The sequence below is a fragment of the Miniopterus natalensis genome, chromosome 17 (assembly GCF_054644295.1).
Source record: "Miniopterus natalensis isolate mMinNat1 chromosome 17, mMinNat1.hap1, whole genome shotgun sequence".
Lineage (NCBI taxonomy): Eukaryota > Metazoa > Chordata > Mammalia > Chiroptera > Miniopteridae > Miniopterus > Miniopterus natalensis.
The window spans coordinates 43,043,026-43,064,538 of NC_142097.1; the positions used below are offsets into that span (position 1 = coordinate 43,043,026).

Here is a 21,513-nt window from a genome sequence, read left to right on the forward strand (position 1 = left end):
AACATGCTTCCACTAAGCACGTACATTTAAAAGCCTCTGCTCTCAGAGACACAGGGGAGGAGAGTAAATGGAGGTATAAGTGTGATCTGAGTTGAAAGGGCCTTAGCTTTCAACTCCGAAGCTCCCTTTATACTCCTGACGACAGGCCCAGGAAGGACAAGCCATCTGCCCGACCTAAGGACAAGAACTGACTTCCTGAGGAAGTCTATAGCTCCTCCTCGACCCACGCTCCTCATTTTATCATTAAGTTCTTTGCTAAAAATGCCCCAACCTGGACTATTAGCAGAAGGCAACTTATTTGTATGCTTGAAAAGCTAATGTGCCCAAAGTCTTGATTGTGGGCTGGGAACTTTTCAGGTCACTAGGAAAGGGTTAGAAATGTCAACGCAGCATTCCTGCAGAGAAATACAACTGTACAAAATGTGCAAAATGGCCTTTATTATCTCAGGAACTGCCAGAACCAACGAGCACTTCCAGGTCACTGCCGAGCAGAGACTCCCTCCCATTACTACACTCAGTCCTGACCCGGGGAGACTAGAAGGCACAGAAAGTTTACACCACATTTGCAGCAAGGTCTACCTGACAACTGGGGTAGAGATTAGAATTCTGATTATATAATTATAAATGTTGCTTAGAAAGGTTGGGTGCAGTCCTAAGTGATGCGATATACGTGTCACCTATAGCAGGAAAAAGTACAATTGATTCTTTTTTACAAATTTAGGTCTTAACTGTATTATTCAAGGATTTATCTTCAATGCATAGGAAGGGGACAGACCTGCAGGGGACTTACGTCTGGGACTGGGACCAACCAGGGCCTACCCCCTTTATCTCCCTTGTCTCCCCAGTCACCAGGAGGTGTGACAGTGGGCGGCTGTGCAATGGCGTGAAGAGACCGGCAAAACAACAGATTCTTTTATTTGCAATTGAAGAGCAACAAACGCAGACACAGACAGGTGCTCTCTCGCCGCGGTCCTTGCTGGGGAGCAACCCTACACGCCCCCCCGTTCAGTGGCTGTAGGCACAGCAGTTTCTCAGAAAGAAAACTCCCTATAAAGGACTTACATGACGCTGACTAAGGAGCGGACTCTGGAGTGGAAACAGAGCCAGGGCACCCAGCTTCCCCAACCAAGTTCCACACAACGTGACGTCCCTGTGGCTGAAACTGCATGGACATTAGAGTTAAAACTGTATCTGCCCAAGACTCCTTTCCGATAGCAAAAGGTTTTCCAATTCTTCTCAGGAAAGTGCCTGCAAGTCTTCTTTAAGGAACCGGAGGACAAGGGCACACATTTAAGGCCATTGATCCCTTAGCTTTGTCTCCTCTCGGCTACCTTAATGCCTCCTACCTACCAAACTTGACGAGACAGAGACCCGACTCCCCTGAAAGGAAACACTGTACATAGCTGATGGCACAGTCCCAGGCAAGGTGGCCGTGAAAGCTAGTCATCCACGGTGATATTTCGGAAGAGGTACGCCATGGACTCCCCGTTGTGGATTCTCCGGATTGCTTCAGAAAGGATCAGACTGATATCCACGGTCTTTATCTTGGGACACTGCAGCTTCTGTACCTCGTGAGGGACAGTGTTGGTCACCACCACCTAGTCATGGCCACAGTGGGAAACAAACACTGTTACTGATGTGCCCCTCATGGTCACTCGGAAAAGTTTATCCAACATTTAGTACCCAGAGCCCAAGTCCCAACCTGCAAAACCTTACTCCGCTGAGTGTACAGTTTCTACAAATTAGACTTAACCAACTTTACACAAGGGAAAGTTTTCATGGTTCAAAACACAGGATTCAGAGTGCCAGGGTCTTTGTATGCAGAAGTGACAGGGTAAGCCCCAGCACCACTCAAAAGAGAAACGCTACTTTCAACCATATTGAAATACAAATTACACTGAAGTATGTAAAGCAAATCATTATGAAAACAGACATATATTCCTAAGTATATATCTGCCCAACCACCATCAGCCACCACAGGTCCTCTGGGGGAGGGGGGGTGAGCAATACCAACTGAGTCATTTCACTGCTCACAGAAAAGAGAGCAGCAAACCCTGACTTAAGCTAAGTGTTCAAGCCCCTTCAAAGCAGACAGACCTCGTCAATGGAGGACTCCTCGATCAGGCGGGGGGCCTCCGCAGACAGAATGCCATGAGTGGCCATGACATAGATCTTGTAAGCACCTCTCTCTTTCAGGATCTCCGCAGCAGCCACGAAACTTTCCACATCGTCAATGATGTCATCCTGAGAAGAGAGCGGAGTTGGCGTTAAGGAGCTACCGTCCACCCCACCTATGAACACATACTCTCTGCACCTGTTTCAGAGGATGTAAAATCCAAAATCAGAGCTATCTGCGTGGGTCAAAGGGCGAGCACCCAGCAATGGCAACAGAACTTCATGGACTGTGCTTTGCGTGGCTGTCGGTGCAAAGGGCAGCAAAGCCTTACAGTCACATGGGACATTTACAGCTAGTTATTACTGCCAAGGCTCGCTTCCTATTTTAAATTTCAGATCAATCCTACACAGCCAGTGTTCAGTTACTTTTTCTGAGAGAAAGTTCAATGACATGTACAAAGAAATAAAGTGAGCTACGACAAAGGACGACCCTCCGGCCCAGCAATGGCATTTAGAGCTGGGAGCAAGTGCATCCTGTTCCCATCTGAAGAATAACACAGGTTCTCGTTAGGAGAAATGGGGCCGCTCACCTTCAGTTCACCTCATGGCCCTAAAGCTCACGGCTGAGAGGGTCAGGTGGTTCGCTGGGACCCACAGCCCTAAAGACGAATGGGGTTGAATTTCTTATGGGGTTGAATTTCTTACAAGAGTTCCTGTGCTCTTTTTACATCTGTAGGTTGTAATAATCCCTGTTCATCTATATAAAAACCTCCACTTGTCCTAAGGAGTTTGGGTGAGAAAGGACAGACAGATCCATTTAAATCTATCATCGTTACTAGAAATACAACGCAACGTGGACCCTACTAAGAGCCAGAGGTGTCATCTCTGCACACGAAGGAAGACGCGCGCCATACCACTATGATCGCGATGCTCCCTCCAACGTCTCCGACCACCGTTATTGGTGGTTTCTCTTTGGCCATCATCACTAGCAAAACAAAACAAATGACAAGACCTGGTTAGTCGTGCATCGCCAAAACGTGCTCACAACCAGCCTCGCCCTCCGGAAGGGGTGGCAGAACCACTGTAGATCAAAAAAATAAAAGAACAAAGCAGCAGATCCTCTCCAATGAGCCAGCGGGTCTCTCAGAAACATACTCTAGAGCACACTGTCCAACAGAAACGGAGGGTGAGGCACATGCAATTTCATATTTTCTAGTAGCCACATTAAAAACACACACAGATGAAATGAATAGATTTTATTTTACCCAATATAGCCAAAATATCATTTCAATATGTAATCGATATGCAAATGTATTAGAAACGTTTCACGTGGTTTTCACACTAAACCTAAGGTACCTGGCGTGCGTATTACACACACCGCACTTCTCAGCTGAGACGAGCCCCGTGCTGACTAGCAGCCCCCAGGCTTTACTGGCCCAGCCGTGAGGACGGAGCAGCAGGGCGAGGAGCTCACTGCCGCCTGTCACCGTGGAAAAGGAGCCCGCTCTGCAGAAACCCACGGGGCAGGCTGCCGGGCAAGGAGCGCTCGCTTTCTTCCAAAGCGGCCTTAACTGGACGACGAAACCTATTAACAGACAGCTACGCTAATGACATAACCAGTTTCCTGAGAACAAGGAGCTTGACAATAGCCCCGAGTCCGTCCTGGTTTTGGGGGTTAATCAGGCCTCAAGGCAGAGGCGTCTGATCTCGCTACAGAAGTGCCATCTGGAAAAGGCCGTCGGGGCACAAAGCAAGCTACAGGGCAGAGAGGAGAAACAGAGTTCACCCTCAAGGGGTCAGTTCACTGAGAATATTTCAGGGTGGGCCACGTATCCTAGGTTTTTAGACAGTTTTATTCAGAAATATGTATTAGGCTAGTAGCGGGAAGGGGAAAGAATAAAACTGGTGATGGTCTAAGTCCAGTGGTCACCAGCCGCTGAGTCGTTCAAGCCCAGCTCAGCTGACTCCCACCTGCAGGCGCCTACCCTCGAACAGGCGCCTTCCGGCAAACTAGGGCCAGGCGAGCCGAGGCGAAACAGCGCTGTCTTCCTGGCAAATTTCAACATGCATTCCCCGCTTTCCCGTCCCAGAAACAAGGGCAATTTCTTGAATGTGGACGGTCACAAAGGCTCTGTACATAACTATCACCCAAGGGGAAGAAAATACACCACCACCGTTAGGAAAGCCTTCCCCGAGTCCTGCCTCTCGTCAAACCACGGAGGCGGGCAGTTCTGGGGACCGACCGCTTCTTAAAGAGACGTGGTCCTTTTCTTGACCATTTTTCTCTGTAAAAAGAGACAAAGATTGCAAGCCAGTATCCCTCATCAAAGAGCAGCAGAGACTCAACTCTGGTCCGACGCAGGAAACAAGCCCCAGCGCCCTGCTCATGTCTCTGATCCGCCTCCCGCAAACACTCATCCATCCGTCTGAAGTAAGAAACAGGCTCCGCGAGGACCGGGCTCAAAAAGCAGGCTTTGCTCCCCGGGTGCCCATCCCCGGCTCAGGGCGGGCTAAACCTGAAAACACAATTTGGTGGCTACTAAAAAACAGAGACAGACTTCATTACAGGGTCAACAGAAAAAACAGTACCTGGCAGGCTAAAAAAACGCCAAAATTTTTCCAATAGTTTGCCCAGAAAATAAAATACCAGAACTTTACAAGTTCAGCAGAGGTAAGGTACTGAAGGTCGCAGTAAGGGCGCTCCCACCACCCTGTGTTCAAGTCGCTGATCTCCTCCACTTTGGCAAACAAAACCCAACCTGTTTAAGGAGAAAATGAACTGTGCGCCTCTACTGGGGCCAGGAGTCACTGTTAAAACTACTTCAACTTACTGCAGGGCAAATGTTCCAATGTTCTTAGGAAAGACGAAGAAAACTGTCATTTGCATTTAAAATTAGCGTTTTCCAAGTAAAATAATGCTGCATTTACACACACACACACACACACACACACACACACACACACACACACTCTCACTCTCTCTCTCTCTCTCTCTATTTCACTCTCTCCCCAGAGTCAATTAACCAAAGCTTTCTCTCCTAAAATAAAGAACAAAAAAGGACTGTGGAGAATTATTTATTCCTGATCCATTTTAATCTTAATCTTGGTCCAATTCTAGTTCAGTGGAATGTCAGGCTGTCAGGCTGACATTAAAAAGAGATGAGAAATAAAGTACAGTCTCCAGGAGAACCAGCGGAAACAAGTCTCAAGCTCATAAATCTACATGTAAACAAGTCAAGATCCACAGCCAGCAGATGCTCAAGGACAGCGCGTCTGCTCCCTCCGCATGAAACGCAGCAGACGGCGCGCAGGGGAGCCGCGGCACACGATGCTCCCGCACGCACGAGCCCCCGAGCCACCCGGGAGGTCCCCAGTCCACCTTATAAAACAGCCACAGAAACCACCTCCCCTTTAATAAGTGACTCTACGAGAGGGTCCCCACCTCACACTGCTGACTAGGGACTGGACACCGCTGGTTACATGGAAGATGTTCAGCAGCCCCTCTGGCCTCTGGATGCTCCCTGGATTCCAGCAATGTCCCCCCTCTGCCTGGCCGAGATGACCAGAAATGCCTCCAAAATCCGCTAGGGGTGAAAGTCGCCCTCAGCAAGAATGGTGGCTGCTCTAAAAGACCGGGTTCCAGGAAGATGAAACAGTGCATCTTCCTAGCTGATACAAAGACCCCAAGAGTGACATTTGCTTTCCTCTGGCCTTTTCCTAACATTCTAATATCGTCACCTTCATTACTATAAATAAATTATGGAAACGTAACTGATAAATATATATAAAGCATATTTAATCCGGAAGGTTCAATTACATACAAGGAATAACATTTTTTCAGAATTGACTAAATCTATAAAAGGGAATCACAGAAAATGACCCTATGGCAACTCCAGAGGTTGTGATGTAAGCACCCAACATGCACGTGAAGGGACAGAGCTTTACAAGGGGTTCCGGGACACACAGGGTGACTACAGGGAAAACACTGTCCCGATCATAAGTAACAGCAACATTCCCAGAACAGAGAATCCCACACATACAATACTGTGGTCAGCAAGCAGCATCTATCAAAACAACCCCTGACCCAGTAATTTTATTTCTTGGAATTTATCCTATAAACACATTCAGTCACTGGTGAAAGAACGTAAGTCAAGGTTAGTAGAGTGTGGTGACTGCGTGTACACCTGAAGCCCAATGCTGGTTTCTAAACACCCCTTCTCACTAAAGGAATCGGGGCAGATTCCAGGGCTAAGAAAGTACAAAGCAACATCTCATTCTACCAGAAAGAAAGACAGTTACCAGAAATGATAGAGCACATTCCAGGGCTGAGAAAGTACAAGGCCACGTCTCGGTTCTACCAGAAAGACAGTTACCAAAAATGATAGGAGCACGTCAAAAGAACACGGGAGGCAGCTTCAGGAGTTCTCTTTGGCCACATCTGAGACAATTTGAACATTAAAATAAACAGTCGCATGGGTTAGATTATAACACACTGAATAAAATAAGATCTGCGACTCCATACTGATACAAACAAAGGCACCGAGGGGAAAGAAGGGGAATTAGAAAAATCACCATTTGACAACAATCGGAGTAACAACTGATTCAACCTAATCATGAGGAAACAACAAGCCCCCATTAAAGGACATGCTACAAAGTGCCCGGCCCATACTCTTCAGAAGAATCAAGGTCACGAGAGACAAAGAAGAGAGGAGCATCCAGACTGACTGAGACTGAAGTGACGACTGAGTACAACGTGTTATCTCCTATTGGGTTCTAGTCCAGAAAAACACTGTTTTCTTTTGCTCTAAAGGACACTGGTTGGACAACTGGTAAAATTTGAATAGGGACTGAAGATCAGACAATAGTATTATAACAATGCTCATTTCCCGAGTCTGATCATTATAAACAATTAGAATGTTTACGTCTCAGACAGGAGCCTGTCTGAAAAAACCTGGGGTGTAACCATCCTCCTGTTTCCACCTGCATGTTTCTGAGGCATGGCAAGTAGATACATATTTTTAAAGGAAATACTCTCCTTCCTCTAAAAAGCATAATATGTCTTCCAGTATAGAATGCTGGTTATTGCCACTCAAAAATTCCATGGAAATAAACAGCCTCCACACTGCTGGATTAGTTACAGGTCTGTCAGGAGCCAGGTCAAGAGCTCCAGGACTAACACGGCGCTAAGAGCGCCCTGATCGCCACAGCCGGGTAGCTGATCAACGGTGGCCACCACCCGTCGTACCAAGATATAAAAACTTAGGATTTCACAGCATCACACATACAACTTCTCTACTAAAGCTAAAATTATTTCACACCTTCTGAATGCTAAGTGCTACCCGGTAAGTGCAATTGTCTGACACAGTCTACACATGTGTAACCCAATCTCCATTTGCAAAAGGCGAAATCTACGCAATACCATTCTGTCATTTAAAAACACCAATAGCACATCCATGAAAGTATCAACTCCTAGCCATTCATATTGTCCAAGCCTTTCTCCAGTCTACAAATAAGGTAAAAAAGAGAGCTAAGCTTACACGGCAACTCCAGGCCGGGGTGGACAGTGGCGTTTTTGACCATTGGGGGAGAGTGGCGACCGTCGTCCATGTCCAGCTCTGTGCACTGGGCCTCTCCGTGGATCACAGCTAAGCCCAGGCGGAGCCGCTCAGCATACGACTGCGCCCTAAGACAAGGAGGGGAGACGGTGAAATTCACAGGAAGAAAACCCAAGTGTCACTGTTCCATCATTTTATTAATCACAAAATGACTATCATTCAACGTCTTAGGGACACACGAAGGAATTATTTATACGAAACAGAATGCAGGGCCCAGGCCCCAGTGTAAAAGCCTCGAGAGGCACGCGAGCTGAGGTGTGAGCTAGTATCTGCTTCTAGACCGTTCTGGTTCCACCCTCTGTCCAATATTCTCACCCTCATCTTCAGAAGAAAGAGCTTTGCTGGGAAATGGTCTCTTAAAAACCACTGCCGGGGACACGCTCATGGCCCTCCTGCCTTCCTTCTGCCGGGAGCCGGGAGCTGGGGGGACGGCGTCCCGCTCCGAGGCGGGGAGGCCCGGGGGGCACAGACCCTGGACGCCCAACAGCTCATGCTGACTTCAGAAAGCACCGCGAGCAGTTTTATAAGTGTCTGGATTATTTACCTTTTTGCAGCATCAGGAGACTTAGCTACAATGACTGCATTTCTGTAATTTGGAATCTAGATTTGGAAGAAAAATAAGAAAATACTGAAAAGTTATACCTGGAGGCTGGTATTACATTTTTTCCTTTATAACAATGACCCACACCAGCAACCATAGATACTAGAATTTCATTCACACATTTTAGAATTTTAACACCTGTCAATGAACATCATTGCAAAAGTACTGTTACATCAACAAGATAAAAAGTAATTCTTAAAACCTTCATTTTAAAAAAAATAAGCAAACTGTTAAAGATACTAGAAGGACATCCATTTTAAAGCCTCTGAACTACAGGACCCTCCACGCCTGAACTCTGGCTGCCTTGGGATCAAGGCTAAGGGCAAGGTCATTGGAAGAGCCTTTCAGTGTTGAAATCTGATACCAGAGAGAACTACATGGGGCCTCTTTGAGGACAGTGGGGTGTATGCCGGAGGCTCCTCACTTCTTCCTGGATATACTGAAGCAGGAAAGGTGAGGCTCTAAGGTTGTCCACGGGAAAGCTGAAAAAGCCTTGAATTTCCTTTTGATGAAGATCCATAGTGATAATGTGAGTTAAACCTGAAATTTTAAAACAGAGAATTACAAGTTCACCCCTGCAAGTTAATGGCTACAGGGGACACAAACTAGATGCCCAACTCCTGTTTCCTAACAGAGGACTGAAGGCCGGGGGTACTGTTAACAAGCACATTAGTTAGAGACTTTATCTGTAACCTTAACAAAACTTAACAAACTGAGGAACGTGCCCAGCCTACTGTAAAGGAGCCTCTCTCCTCCACACGGACACAGATCCAAGGCTGAGAAAAGCACTCTGCTCTGCTATTTGCTTGGTCCTCAAAATCGAGAAAAGAACTCACGGAGAAGCAAAAAATATGAAGATGGAATTAATAAATACTGAAGCAGAAATGGACGTAAAAAAATAGTAAGGCCTTGACTAAAGAATTTCAGAAGAAATGTTGAAAGACTGCAGCTGTGGCAGGAGGAATGAGAAAGCGAAGTACCGCACACGTTAGAAACAAGACACTCGAGTGCGACAAAGATAAGATCTTGAAGGGTTAGACAACTGCTGTCTGCCATGAAAGAATGGGCCATGGAATATCCTTCTGGAAAAACAATGAAGACAGACGGATATAATCAACAGGGCTAAACAAAAAGGGACAGATGTATGTTTCTGAGGACTCAAATGTGGTAGTTTTTTCTTTTGTTAAAAAATAAATAACAGGCAAATAAAATTCTAATAACTGTTAAGTGTTACCACATCTGATTCATAGGCCACAAGTATGTCACTGCTACCCAAATACATTAGAATAAAAGCAAAGACCATGACCATCAGGAGGGGAACAAGAGTACACAAGCCGAAGAAGCAGCGAGAGAAAACCCAGTTTTAATACTATGCACATAAAGAGAATCCAGCTAACAAAGGCAAATACCTCGGCCCGAAGCTTCCAAGATCACACACGGACGCCGAGACGGCCAGTTAGGCTGTAACAGTGACAAGGTGAAATGTAAAGGAGGTAGCAAACATGGCAAAGGCCGAGGTTAGAGAAGCACAGAAAGCAGGGGAGCAGACGGATCATGTCCTCTAGAGACGGGAAAAGGGCCGATTTCTACCTCAGCTCACTACCCCTAAGCGGCGCGCCTCGGAGGGACCGGGAACAAGAGCCTGGGGCGGGGCAGGGAAGGGCGGCCAGGTCCCGAGGGGCCGGCGCGCACGCACCCGCCTTGGCCAGCATGGACGCCAGGAGCTTGCACACGATGGAGCCCCTCTTCCTCATCTTGCTCTGCTTGCTGTAGGGGAAGTAGGGAATGACGCCGATGATGTTCCTGGCGCAGGCGGTCTTCAGGGCGTAGGCCATGATCAGCAACTCCATCACGGCCGTGTTCACATCTCTGCAACAGTGGGGGGTCGCGTTTGAGGGTTAATTTCATTTATTAGCCCCTAGAACAGATCTCGCCCTCAGCAATTTAACGTGAGCTCCCCAGATGGGCATCATAGGCACTTTACTGCCACCCTAGCTGATGTGCCACCTCGTGAGTACAGGGAAAGCGTATTAACTCTCCTTTGTAGCTGTGTGAACTCCGGTTTCCACCTGTGGTTACTTAAATCCTCACCTCTGCCCGGACCTCCCATCAGTGGCACGGTCACTGCAGTGGCCTGTGACACGGACCTCAACTGCGGTGACAGTGCTCACCACACCTGCTGGTGCCATCCTGGGGGCTCAGGCTCAGGGAGCAGGCCAGTCCCTGGTTTTCCTGTGAACGCCGAGGGAAAGCCACCCGCCTCTCCTTCTAGTTAGCTGTCTTTCAAACTGAGTGAGTTTTACAATTCCTGTTACACACTTGAGATTAAGGAGGGAGGTAAGATTACCAGAAAGGCTCTGGTATCTTTCTTCCTTGGGGATGAAGGGTAGGGTAGGAAATGAGAGGTCTTGGAACTTAATTTCCAAAAATCTCCCCATCCCGTCTTTCCTTGAGATATACAGACGCCTGGCAAAGATTACCCAGGCAAACAGCGGATGAAACGGGAATCTGAAAGGCATTCAAAGAAAAGCCATGTCCAATGTTAAGGAACGAGCACGCCAGCCTCTGCCAAGGCTGAGCAAGCCAAGGCGGGCACTGCCCGTAAAGACGCCGCCCCTCTTCTGCGTCAGGAGTGTACCTCCCTGGCCCTCCCCAGACAAAGAGGACCTGTCCAGTTATCATTCCTTCCTCCAAGGTAAACTGGAGCATGTTCTCCTCATGCTGGCGACATAAGAAACGTCAATTTGAGCCAATACGAGGAAAACTGCCGGGAAGCAAGATCTCCAATGCCCTGGAGGATGGCAGTTTTACAGCTTCTTTCACGCATTTGAAATTAAGGAGAGAGTAAGGAGATTACAAGGCGGTGGGAGAAAGCAAGGGGATCTGCTTACAGGGCATTAACTAGACTCTTACAGGCCTGGGGAGGTTTACTTCCGCCACTTCAAAGGTGTGTTAACATAGATGCACAAGGACACGGGGCAGGGCTGGCTTAAACCTGTCACTAAAGAAGTTACTGACCAATGTTTCTCTCTCACATTGATGTTTCCTTCTCTCTCTCCCCTCCACGCTTTCTAAAATCAATGACCATACCCTCAAGAGAGGATTAGAAAAAAAAGCATGTTGCCAAACACCTAGAGGGACGGATGCCCTGTGGGCTCTGAATGTTAGGCTGGAGGCCCACGGAGTCTCCAGAGGGCAGCGCGTAAATGACTCAGGAGTCCTTATCCAGACTAAGCACCAGGCGCCACACGCCCTCTCCATATACGGACGGCCTGTCCACGGCAGGCGTGAGGTTAGAGCCCTCCCAGCCTCCGCCCGTGAGGAAAAGCCCCACTGGCCTTGGTTTCCTACCAGATCCCAGCAAGACGTCCAGAGCTGAAGTGACCGCGACCGAGCCTGGAGACCGCCTACCCAGGCGGTGGGTTTGAGCTGGCTCTGTGACAGCATTTCTAATACACAACCTATGACACCGGAGGTGTGGATAGGACACAAGGGCCCAGCGAACAGGTGTTAATTGGAGGAGTAACTTCCCTTCCATTATTACTAATTTCTCCCAGGAGGTTTTTATTTCCCACTTCTCCTCTTCCTAAGGAGCTAGGCCAGGAGAGCAGCAGCCTCCAGCCCCCAGCCCAAGGCGGGGGAGGCTTACTAGTCAGGAAGGCCACGGGGGCTCTGCCACACTGGCCTTCCCCTTCACTGAGGGGCCCGGGACAGGCTGGACACCAGGCAGTCACTGGGGCCGAGAAAACACCGGCTGGCAGCCCCTGCTTTGCCTGCTCCTGAAGACTGCTCCCGTACACCATGGCCTTCGTGCCATCTTTGTATCTAAGCAGGTCGCCTTAATTGGTCACCATTTTTCTTTGCCCTCAGAGAAGCGCATCCTATATTAAACTTGGCTTTTTTCGATGGGCAAAAAGGAATGTGAGGTGAGGAAACAGACATGGTTTATATACATCAATTAACTGCCCTGGACCACAGCCGGACCAGCTCCAGAGGGCAGGAGATGCGGTAATGGGGTAGGATTTACCCCGCCTGCCCCACCTCCACCGATTAACACCTGTAGCAAAACAAGTGGTGAATGCTCTTTCTTTATAAAAAAATCAATTGATTTTATTTATTTATATCCTCAACCGAGGGCATTTTTTTCCATTGCTTTTCAGAGAGAGTAAAGGCGGGGGAGAGGGAGGGAAACATAGATGTGAGAGACACACACCAATTGGTTGTCTCCCATGTGAGACCCGACCGGGGCTGGGGATCAAGCCTGCAACTGAGGCACGTGCCCTTGGCTGGAATCGAACCCAGGACCCTTCAGTCCACAGCTGACATTCTAACCACTGAACCAAACTGGCTAGGGCAAGATTTCTTCTTTTTTTAAACTTTTTTAGTTTTTGAATTTTAGAAAGAGAGAGAGAATGATTTGTTACACAGATTTCTATAATGCCTGTATTTTTAATAATGAACGTTGCTTTTATAATCAGAATAAAATATTAAAAATAAAGTACTTAGTATCTGCCAGCTATCACGTAGGGGACTTTGTTATACTTGGGTTCAAATAACTCATTCTGTGACCCTGTGGTCCTCAGTCTCCTTCAGACACAGTTTTCTCAACATCCTCAAAGGAGGCTATACATTGACAACACTGAACACTTCTGGTCACCAAATGTGTGCGGGCCTTTTCCCACATCACGTAATTCTCAGAATCTCCAGACAACAGCTGGGTGTCCTGAAATTCAACTCCATTCTGACACCATCTTCTTAGAAAACAGCATCAGATCCCACAGGCTGAGGGCTCAGTCCAGCAGGGCGGCACCCCTTCCCCACTTCATATGACAAATGCCAAGACTCACTGTCACCTGTGACTGTGGCTGACCCACTATAAATCAGAGGTTCCCATGACCCCCTTCTTGGGTTATGAATTTGCTAGAATGACTCACAGGACTCAGGAAAAGCGTTTAACATGCAAACACACTTATAATTTAAAGAGAACGGAATTGTTGTTTATATGAAACGATAATGAATTACATCAAAGTAGTGCTAACTCTTACCTGGGTATTGTCTGTATAATGAAAATATCCTGTCCACGAACAGATTCTTTTATTTCAACTCTTGTTTCTGAAAAATAAAAATGTCCAGTGGCTTTAAGGAAAGGACTTCATGATGCGAGGATCAGGAAGCATCTGGAGGAGCAAAGACAAATCTACCCAGCACCTCACTCAGTGCACCAAAATAAACCCTGATTTCAGGGTGACATGTATATGTTTTTAAAAAAAGTCAAGCGAAGGGGGAAATAAGCCGAAAATAGATGAGAAGGCAAAAGTAACAAACAGGTCTACATAAAACCTCAGGGTCCAAAACAGAACACCCGTCACCAAAAGAAAGATAAGACACTCGGGAAAGTCTGCAGCAAATAAAAAGGCCGAAGGTTAACATCCACATTATTCTTGCGACAGCTGCGGAAGCCTCCTCTGTGCCAGCCTAGAGCTGGAGTCCCTACGTGGAGGACCTGCACCAAGGGGGGGAGACTGACCCAGAAAGGCAACGCAATGCCCACGGCTGGCAAACTCTCAGGCCCACGTGCCAGGCAGACCCGCGTGAGAAAGGAGGGAGAGCCAAGGAGCTGGGAACAATGGCCTCACTGCAAGTGGAATGTGTGGCGAGGAAGGGAGTGTGGGAACAGGCAAAGGTGTGGGGAAAGAGCGTGCCAGGCAGAGGGACAGGCGGTTGGCCACGTGGAAAGTGGAGTGGGTGAGGCGAGGCAGACAGGAGGTCAGGGAGCCAGCAGGGCCTGGCCACGCACGAGTCTGGATTTTATTCTAAGTGTGATAGAAAAGCCACCACCGCCGGATTCAAGGATGGGAAGGGTGGACACTGGCTACTGTGTGAAGAAACCCGTGGCAGGACACGAGTGGCAGCAGGGAGAGCAACCCAGTTGTTTTTTAAATAATCCAGAGAAGCAACAAACAGCAGGCTGGCCCAGAGCAGCCGCAGTGGAGGCAGTGAGAAGAGGCTGGACTTAGATGCACCTGGAGTCAGGGCACACAATGTGCTGATGGACCCGGTGGGAGATAAGGCGAGCGAGGTGGGCAGAAGCCAGGTCCCAGGGCCCCAGTGACTGCCGAGGAGACTGGGCTCTAGCCTATAGGATTCTCAGCAGCAGTAAATCCAAACGATTTGCATTTTGGGAATATCCTAGTGGAAGTGAGTACACTGGACTACAGAGGCTGAAGACAGAACTAGGAAGACCTGCTAGGGAGCTACTTCAACAGCCCAAGAGCTAAGGAGGCCCAGGACAGTGACGGAAGAATGGAGAACAAGTCTTCATTAAACCACCTTCTCTTCGAGTGCCTCATTCCATGAGATCCCCAAATGCTACCACTATGAATTAAAGTAGTTATTGCCAAATAGACTCACCTATCTGTCTTCACCTTCAGGTTTTTAAATACTAGCACTTCCTGACTTGACCTAAAGTCACCAAGTAAATATGGAAGTTGGATGAAACATATAGATCCATTAAAATAACAATTCCTTTTTGAATACTTTACTTTTTTAGGTCCCCAAACATCATTATGTCTTAGTAATTTATCTCCTTAAGCTACTCATACCATAGACAATTATACCTCAGAAAGAGAAAAGCAAGCAATAGAATCGTGAATCGGGGCTTTCAACTTTGAAAACAGAATTCTAAATCATCTGATGCTAAGTTGTCTCTGCACCGACTAAGGGAACTATAACCATAAGTACCCCCCCCCCCCGCCCCAAGATTTCCGAAATAGCTCTCCTAGGACATGGGCCACAAGCAACATGCCTTCCAACATGATCATTTAATGTTAGGGTTCCCCATGGAAACCCACATGGCGGCAAAAGCAGGTCACTAGCCCAGGTGAAAGTCTACAAGAAACTCGAGAGAAAAACTTAGAGTGAACAGAACAGTTTTTTAATAAGTCACCACTACCCAGTGCCAGGTGGCTCTTGATGCTACCGATGGCCCAATGAGACAGATAAAAGCAAGGAGAATCCACCAGCATCGCCCAACAAAGGAGAAGAGGCTTTCTCCACAGCTCTCCTTGTTTCATTCCACGTGACAGGGTATTTGCATTACCTTGGAAAAAGGGGAAAGGAGACTTTAAGGTAAAAAACAAGGAGCCAAGATCTAAAGGGAAGTGTAGAATGATGACTTACACCTCTAATGCCAAAGAGAAAAATGTTTGTGTTAAACATGAGTAACATTTGCCTTTTAAATACATGCCAGCCAATTAAGCGTAGTTTAGAGAACAGAGGATGTTTCGGAAATCATTTTAACGTTACCTCCATTGGTCTCTTGATACACCACAGACTTCCCCAATTCAGCACCAAGACGCCTGTGGGGGGAGAAAGGCAATTAGCAGTGCTCTTTCTAAACAACCCAGCTCATATGCGTGTTTGACAAAAAGAAGAAAATACCTGGACTGGCATTCTCTGCCGAAAAACTACTTAGAAAATGTAATTCAGTAAGAACTAAAAGTCCGTTTAGCAGCTTCCCGCGCTCACCTGTTTGTGAGGCAATGCTTTACTGGAACAACCGAGTCTAGTGTCTAGCTCGCTGTTTCCTGAACAGTAACTGTCTTGGAAAATCGTTCCCAAACCTACTCGGTTCCTAGCAACCATTCCAAAAGCGTAAGCCAGGGGTCACTGCCCGAACTGTCAAAAGCATACAGACTTCAGTGCCATTAACCAAAATCAGGGTGAAGCCTGTTTGGATCCTGATTAGAACAAATCAAGCGTAAAAAGCCCTTTTTGACACAATCAGGGCACGATGCACAAGGCCTGCGGCGAGACGATGCTCAGGAATTAACGGTGGTGCACTTTCGTCGTCGTTTCAGTTCTCACCGGTTAGCGTTACCATTTTATAAGTGAGATGACATGATGTGAGGTTGGAATCTGTTTAAAAATACTCTGGCCAGGTATACAATGGAATATTATTCAGCCTTAAAAAGAAATGACATTCTGTTACATGCTACGAAAGTATTATAAGTCGGGCACTAAAAGAAAAACGCTGCATGATCCTGTTTACAGGTGGCACCTAAACAGGCAAATTCATAAGACACAGAAAACAGAACAGAGGTTTCCGGGGGGCTGGGAGAGGAGGGAAGGGGAAGAGAGTGTTTCATGGGGACAGTTTCAGTTTGGGAAGGTGAGATGGTCACACAACATTGTGAATGTACCTAATGCCACTGAATTGTACACTTTAAAATGGCTAAAACGGTAAATTTTGTTATGTATTATTTTACCATTAAATACTCCAGCCAAAAACAGTGAAGGAGTGTATGAAACAAGACTGGCAGCGTGTGGAAGCTGGATAGAAACAGGGAGTTCATTACAGCACACATGTAATTCACACATAGCCTGGGAATGTAATGCACCTAACTTTATTAAAGTGCATCAGCAAAAAAAAAGTTTTAAATCCCTGCTTGACATTTAGACCTGAAAGGAATCATGGAAATAAAATATCACAACCTCAGGGGTCAACCCAATTTAATGATCCTCAAACTTCTGCTTGGTGGTAAAACCCTTTTTTCAAATAAAATCTGAGAAACTCAACATATGAAATAGGTAAGAGAATTACTAATATTTATTCTTCACAGTAACTTAAAACCTTCCTGGACCCAGGCAGGGAGGAGCCTAATACCAAAACAAAAAGGCAAAAACCAGGGACGTTTTACACGCGCCCTCCAGCCCTGGCAGGGTGGCTCAGTTGGCTGGCTTCAGTCCCCAGTCGGGAGGCAACCAGTCGATGCTTCTCTCTCACATCGATGACTCCCTCTCTCTCCCTTCCTCTCTCTCTAAATCAACAACAACATATCCTTGGGTGAGGATTAGTAATAATAAAAAAATGTGCCCTCCAACTTTCTGCTTTCGCTCAGCAAGGTCAATGTGGTAAACCTGCCCCAAAATAAACAAACGCAAGTTTTATACTTAAAGGTAGTGTTTTAGTTGGCCTCAAAAAGAAAGACAAACAGTCGGGGTTAGAAATAGAAACAAGGCGGTAGATTGCAAAACGACTGTTTTTTTTTTCACTCTGCTCACTTAAAACTGCAACTGAAAAGAAAAGAAGCATTACTGAAAAAAATATCACTAAAGTTTCCCCTTTCTTCTACACTTCCATCTAGAATCTAAATATATAACCACGCCTTTGTTCACCAACTCGGGGAAAATTCAGAGGAAACTCAAATGTAAGTTATTTAAAGCATGAAAATTACTTTAAAGGTGAAGAGACACGCTATTCCCTTTATGTCTTATATTTGTAACAAGTGTATGGGGACTCATAAAGCTCTTCCTTTACACCAGGGCTCCCGGATTCTCCGCAGGAGTCGGCTGGGAAAGGGGCCCCTCAGTGAGCAGTCCTGGGAGCCTCTGCTCTGTCTGCAAGACGGGCGATGCATGCTCACAATACTCTTGCCTGGGAGACAGAGTCAGCCCTGTTTTACAAATGAGGTTCAGAAAAATCCAGCCTCTGGCCCAGTGTCACAGAGCTAGTGAGTGGCAAGACCGGGAAGGCACCTCGAGCCGTCTCAAGGCCACTCAGGATCACAGGTGTCCTGGGTTAGCAGACGCGCAGAGGCGAAGACTGCTTTAAATGATCCGGCCTAAAGCTGACTTGAAGACCACGGCCAGACCCGCCCTTTCTGTCGCCGGCTCCCACAAATCTGCTCGCCCGGAGCTGCCCTGTTCTCACGCCCCCCCCCCCGCACCCTACACCTTGGCTTCCGCGGCCGCCCCGCGCACCCTCCACCTGCGGCACCCGCCGGGTCCTGCGCCTTATAACTGCACCCCGGCCCCCGCGTCTCGTTGAGGCGGCTTGGGAACGGCGACGACCACATTCCGAGGTCACCTCGAGCCGACCCAGCCCCCCCCCCCCCCAAGGCGCTCCCTCCGGGGTTGCAGAATCCTCACCGCTGGCCTTGGCGGCCGCAGCAGGGTGGCGAAAGGAGGGAGAGCGGCCCGAGCAACCGGGGTGGGGACGTGTTAAGTCATCAAAAGTCTGCAGAATTGGGGAGGAGGGGACGCCTTCGGGCACCTCCAAGGGTCTGTCCAGCCCCCCAAACGGCAGGATTCTGCTCCCTGCTACCCCCGCCCCGAGGGACGGGGCGACGGGGCCAGGTCGTCCCTCCGCCCGGCGCAGGGCGCGGAGGGGAAGAGAAGCGAGGACGCAGCCGGCAGGGGTCCCCCGGGTGGGCCCGGCCCCGCCCTTACTCGGTGATGCGCTTGGCCAGCTCGGTGCACGCGGCCGTGGAGTTGGCCGAGAAGACCCGGTAGCCGGTGCGGGCGGCGTTCATGGCCTGGCGTGCGGCGGGGCAGACTCGCGGGGCGCGGAAAGCCGAGGACACGGAGAGCGGCGGCAGCAGCAGCAGCTTCCTGGGCATCGTCCGGCCCGCGGCGCGGTTACGGCCGGCCCGTGAGGGGCTGCAGCCCGGGGGGGATCCGACTGAGGCCCGGGAGCCCGGCTGGGGAAGATGCCGAGAAGCCGGACAGGAGAGGAGAGGAGAGGTCTGGGACCCTCACCCTCCTCGTACCAGAAGCCACAGCGAGCTCCGGCCGAACCCGCGTTCCCGGCGACCGACGCCGCAGCCTCCAGACGCCCAGCGGGGAGGCCACCGCCCCCTCCGGGCATCCGGGAAATCCGAGAGGCGCCAGCTAGAGCGCCCGCGGAGCCGCCATCTCGGGTGAGGGCAAGGCGGTGGGCAACTCTAAAAGCCTGTTCTTCCCAGAGAAGCACCATTAATTCGCTCCGTCGCTTGATTTTTATCGTCCCACAGGAGGTCTTCCGCTGTCAAGTTTTTGGGCTGTGCAGCCTGGCTTGGTAGTGGTCCCAGCCCTTTCCAACTTTCCTGCCAGGATCCAAAATGTCTGCCTCCGAGGAGGCCGACGATCTAGCTCTGCGACTCTATGGTAACGCGGCGCTAGCCCTGCGAGGCGCATGCGTTAGGCTGATTGATTTTTAAAGTGGAGGGCGGGGCTATTTCTCCCCGGTTGCCTGCAATACTGAAGTTGCCCGGAGGGGGTGCACTGAGCTGATCGTGAGTCCCCAGAATCCAACCTTGTAAGGCAAGGTTTCCTGAGTCCAAGGCCCCCCAGACAGTCTTTGCTTTTTTTTTTTTTTTTTTTTTTTTTAATTTGCTTTTAATAATGTCTTCCTTCCTCCCCTTCCACGAAATTTTTCTAGATCGCCTCGATCACACTAAGCCCTTCCCGCTTACCACCACCAGGGCCACCACCACCACAGCCCAGACCTCTGGACCACTCCATGTATTTTTTTTAAAACATATTTTTTATTGATTTTTTCTTTTTAGAGAGGAAGGGAGAGAGAGAAACATCAATGTGAGAGCGGAATATTGATGGATTGATAGTCCTGCATGTCCCCTACTGGAGATCCAACTGGCAACTCGGCCTGTGCCCTGACCTAGAATCGAATTGTGACCTCCTGGTTCATGGGTCCATGCTCAACCACTGAAGCACACCGGCAGGGCCTTAATTATTTTTAATCTACTTGTCTGCGACTGTGGAGTTTTTTATTTTTCCTCTTAGTTCGCCAACATTTGCCATGTATTTATGTCATGTGGGTTCTGTTTCCCTGGAGAACCCTGCCTAGTCCAGGTTATAAAGAAGGTCCTTTGCGGAGTTTGAAGGGAGACTTTACTTGACCAGATCCAGTGGTGTGTGTGTGTGTTTTTTTTAAATGTTTCTCTATAGACCATGCTGGCTCTTGAGACTCTGACCTGCTGGACATTTCCTACAAGGGCAAAAACAGCTCTGCCCAGCACAAGGTGACATTTCCTGTATCCGACAATTTCCAATTTCAGTTTTCAAGTTTTAAAAAAATGATCCTCTTGTTAACTGGGCTGCAGGTTCAGCATGAATTGTGGAAATATGATCTACAGTGTTTTAAAGAAGACAAGGGGTGGCACAGGTTCAGATCTGGCGTGAGGAATTGTCCAAGAGAGGACAGAACAAGACAAAGAGGCCTGTGTCTAGGGCTGCTCAGCCCTGTTCTCAAGAGCTGAGTTATTTGGAAGGCAAGGTCAGTCTTTGCAACAAAGAAGAACGTTTCAGGCAATGAGTCAGGAGTTTCGCCTCCACTTTGCACTACTCCAGCTTGAACTTTGGAAAAATATCGGGCCTTTCCCTGTTTTCCTTTTCTGAACAGGCCTCGGCAAGCTGAGACGGAATGTCTTTATTTCTAAAAATAATACCAACTTGGATCTCTAAGCTGATTCTCTCTGTAGGACACCAGAAACCACGCTGAGGCGAGAGCAAAATACGGGGCAGATGGAGCCAAGCATGCTGGGAGTGACCCTTCCCAACGTCAGCAAGGACAGTGGTAGAGGGCAGCTGCTGCGGTTGGCCGCTGGAAAATCCGAAATGGAGTCGCACTGTACAGTCCTCTGTAGGACAGAGCCTCACCTATTGCGGGCCTTTCAGTAACTCTTGGGAGAGGTATTTCAGGGTATCACAAATACTCATACATCGTTGAAGGCTTTGGTTCAAGTAGAAGCCACCTAGTGCCTTCTAATGCCTTCTAGAGCTTCTGCAGAATCACCTGCCAAACAAGAGCTATTTCCTTGCCCATATGACCAGATTTATAGCAGCACTTGCAAGATGGGATCAAAGAGAAAGACATGGAGGGAGGAAAAAGGCCAGAGGCCGGAGGGGCTAAGGAGGGAGGAAGTGAACATTAGGAGACGGGTTATAACAAGTCATGGACCAAATAATTCAGAATGTCACAAGGTTCCTGGCTCAAGTGCGGCTAATGTGTCAGGCAGGTTCAAGCAGATCCGGCTTCTATAATAGCTACAACCCTCAAGCGATTCAAGTGTCCCAGAGTAGCTATGGTCGATCCGTAAATTGAAACACTAAGTAGTCACTTAATGCTTCAGGGACATTCCTGGAGGCTGCAGGTGCAGCGATAGGACTGTTGTCTCAGGAGCCAACCCTTATCAGCTGTCCGACCTCGGGCAAACAGTGCGTTGGCCTCAGTGTTCTCCCCGGCAGGGTGCTGGCTGGAAGGGCTTTGCGAGGGATCCGTGAGTTAGAACAGGGTCCGGCTCCTCTGAGCTATTAGGTGAGGGGAGATGGGAAATGTTCATACATATTTATGAGTCGGGGCAATCGGGAAAACAAACCACATTCCTTGTTTTAAGAACTTAA

At 48.4% G+C, this 21,513-nt stretch overlaps 1 protein-coding gene across 1 annotated transcript; it reads right to left on the reverse strand.

The window, feature by feature from the left end:
- Window positions 1-418: 418 nt before the first annotated feature.
- Window positions 419-18,964, reverse strand: PRPSAP1 (phosphoribosyl pyrophosphate synthetase associated protein 1). The gene is made up of 10 exons (XM_016212446.2): window positions 18,562-18,964; window positions 15,637-15,689; window positions 13,377-13,443; window positions 10,028-10,200; window positions 8,756-8,871; window positions 8,275-8,330; window positions 7,653-7,798; window positions 3,030-3,100; window positions 2,098-2,244; window positions 419-1,598 (listed from the first exon to the last, which is right to left on the reverse strand). Exons 1-10 carry the CDS (start codon window positions 18,729-18,731, stop codon window positions 1,440-1,442), a joined length of 1,158 nt encoding a protein of 385 aa, XP_016067932.1. The 5' UTR covers window positions 18,732-18,964; the 3' UTR covers window positions 419-1,439.
- Between the last annotated feature and the right edge of the window lie 2,549 nt (window positions 18,965-21,513).

What these genes read in the sequence shown, in the direction of transcription:
- PRPSAP1 (XM_016212446.2), bottom strand. Translation starts at nt 18,731, where the DNA reads ATGCCCAGGAAGCTGCTGCTGCTGCCGCCGCTCTCCGTGTCCTCGGCT. An exon ending in TCTCCTGATGCTGCAAAAAG is followed by an intron (nt 7,799 to 8,274) that starts GTAAATAATCCA and finishes TCCTTGTCTTAG; the next exon opens with GGCGCAGTCGTATGCTGAGC. An exon ending in GGAGCATCGCGATCATAGTG is followed by an intron (nt 2,245 to 3,029) that starts GTATGGCGCGCG and finishes CTCTCTTCTCAG; the next exon opens with GATGACATCATTGACGATGT.